Genomic DNA, 2,567 nt, shown 5'->3' with positions numbered 1-2,567 from the left:
ATTTAGCTATTTGGCCATTCATTAGCATTCAAAATAATAAAATAGCAAAATTATTGATTATGTGATAAATCAAAAGAAGACATCTACATTTATATTTATCTTGCTCTTATAATTTAGAGAAAAAATTAATTTCTCTCTCCAAAGATATTGCAAAAATTTAGTTATCCCCCCTAGCCCATTGTTGATAATATTTTAAAAAATAATGATAAGGAATTCATGCTGTTTTGCACCTGTCTGCATTTGTACTTTAATTAAGCTCTGTGCTAACAGTGAGATTAAACGTTTTCATTTGTCAAGAAATGCCTGTCTTTCTTATGATATGAGTTAGCAACACCCGGGACACTGTGTTGAAGCACCCTGTTAGCACATAAAATTGCAAGGCATCAACATCTTGCTGTTCCTTATCTCCAAGGTAAAGACCCGACATTTCAGAAGGGAGACGTTATCAGCCTTTCTTATCCTTGGCTGTATTCAGCGGGCGGTGTAAGCTCCTTCTCCGAGGGAAAGAAAAAGTACATGAAATGCGTGGACTGGTGCTCTCTAATTTGAGGGTCATCAACTCTCAATATGGTTTGTAGCATGAATAATTTAGCTCTAATTTGTTTTAAAAGCTGTGTTATAGCTGCTTCAGTCAGTAGGCACAAGTAAGTTACAAATGTTACACTGTTATATGACCTTGACAAAGTAGAAGTTAATGGTATAGTAATTAATGAGTTCTGCCTTCAAAATGTGCCCCCTTAAATTAAGTTTCTTCTTCCTTTCTTTTCTTTATTTTTTCTTTCATTGGAAAGCAGACAGGTTACTTCACAGGGTGGAAAGCAACCTGACGTTACATGGCAAGACCCACCCAGGACAATGGTGGCAGAGTTAAGGATACCACCATTACCAGGCCTAACCCCATCATCACAGAGGTGAGAGAGGAGGTCGACCACTCCACACCACGGTCACCAGCCTTTCCCAGGAAAATGAGTGGCCCCACTGTGACATCTGCCGCCTCTGTCGCATGCCTGCGACTGCGGAAGCAGACTCTGGCCACTGTCCCCCCAGTCTCCTGGAACGACCTGTAAGAGCTACCCCTGTTACAGCGGTGACATACAGCAGCACCTTCTGCCGGGGACAGCTGTTGGAGGACTTGCTGAAGGAGCAGGCTTTGTTTAGTTGGTCTGGGACTCGGTAAGCCGACATGACCTTCAGATGGCAGGTGACAGACATCGTGTTTCTGGAGTCCTGAGCAAAGGGGAACACGTCCGCTGTGAACCGGAGAGGCTCTGGCCCCGGTCTGCGTGCTTTGGAAGCAGATGGAGATTCGGAGAGGCCAGCCACGAGGCACTGGGGAAGCGGGGCTCAGTGGCACCTCCACGCGGCTCGTCCTCAGGATGGACAGGTATCCCAAGGGCGGGGGTTGTGGAGCAGGAAGGTGCGGTACACCAGGGCATCCTCTGTCACCTGCAGGCTGTTGCCACACTCATGGAGCCCAACCTCAAACCTGACCACATCACGTGTCCATCGAGACCAGGGCTCACAGTCCCCAGGGCCCAGGGTGAGCTTCCCAGTGCCAAAAAGATCTTTGCTGGCAGTGACCACGAGCTGAGCCCCCAGACATTCCGCCACAAGTGGGGGTTCCCACCCTTCCAGGGGGGCTGGGATTAGGACAGCGCCTGCCTCCCAGAGCAGCAAGCAGATGAAGAGCCCATAGCCGAGGCCCTGACGCCTACAAACTTTCCCATTAGTCTCTCTTCCTCTCTTCAAGAAACAAATCCTCATGGAATTTTTTAAAGAAGAAAAGTGACTCATGCTGATTGTAGAAAATCAAATAACAAAAATAAGAAAAGTAAAATTGCCTAATATTTCTACCTCTTGCTTTACTGAGAAAAATTCTTTTCTGGGCTCTTCTCTATTTCTTCATGTGGTATAATAACGTGTGATAAGCATGTGAGTGTATGTATATATACATCTAAGTGGTATGTTTTTTACAAAATCAAGATTACATTGACGATGGTGTTTTGTATACTACTCTTCTGTTGCTCTAACTCTTAGACATACATATATTTTCATTCAGTTACATCTAAATTACTTCTTGTTTCGGGAACTGTGAAAAGTTTGTGTTTTTATAGAGTTCGAATGAGGATGGAATAGAGCAACATACACTTTTCATAGTCTGTTTCATAATATGAGCTCAATTAATGTTAACTACTTTTTTATCAAAGAGGACAAATGAAGAAAGTTACTAGTAAACAGATTTTGAGTCCAATTTGTAGGAGAATTTTTGGACAAAGAGAATTGTTGAAGATTGAATTTAGTTGCCTGACAAGACAGTAACCTGTTTATCACAAGTAAAACTAGACACACCTTAAGTATTTTTCCATCCATTTATTTAATAAGTATCACCTAACAGCCTAATCTGTACCAAATTCTCTTCTATTAAATGGTATTACTGGTGCGGAGAAGAAGATGGAAAGCGAAACAAACAAAATCTTGGTCCTCTAAGAGCTTTTATTTTCAAAGAGCGGGACATAAAAAGAAAATATGGTGTGTTGTACAGTGATAAGTGCTATGAAATGTATAAA

General features: G+C 42.5%; 1 protein-coding gene across 1 annotated transcript; it reads right to left on the bottom strand.

Moving 5' to 3' along the window:
- Window positions 1-829: 829 nt before the first annotated feature.
- On the bottom strand, window positions 830-1,794 carry LOC118643958 (zona pellucida sperm-binding protein 3-like). Its single transcript, XM_036282271.1, is given in 3 exon segments — window positions 830-1,119; window positions 1,122-1,329; window positions 1,447-1,794. Coding segments are annotated over 3 exon segments (846 nt in total).
- Between the last annotated feature and the right edge of the window lie 773 nt (window positions 1,795-2,567).

Source organism: Molossus molossus, unplaced genomic scaffold, assembly GCF_014108415.1.
Source record: "Molossus molossus isolate mMolMol1 unplaced genomic scaffold, mMolMol1.p scaffold_m16_p_4, whole genome shotgun sequence".
Classification (NCBI taxonomy): Eukaryota; Metazoa; Chordata; class Mammalia; order Chiroptera; family Molossidae; genus Molossus; species Molossus molossus.
Note: the sequence above shows the minus strand (reverse complement) of the source record. Positions and strands in the feature narration are given on the sequence as shown.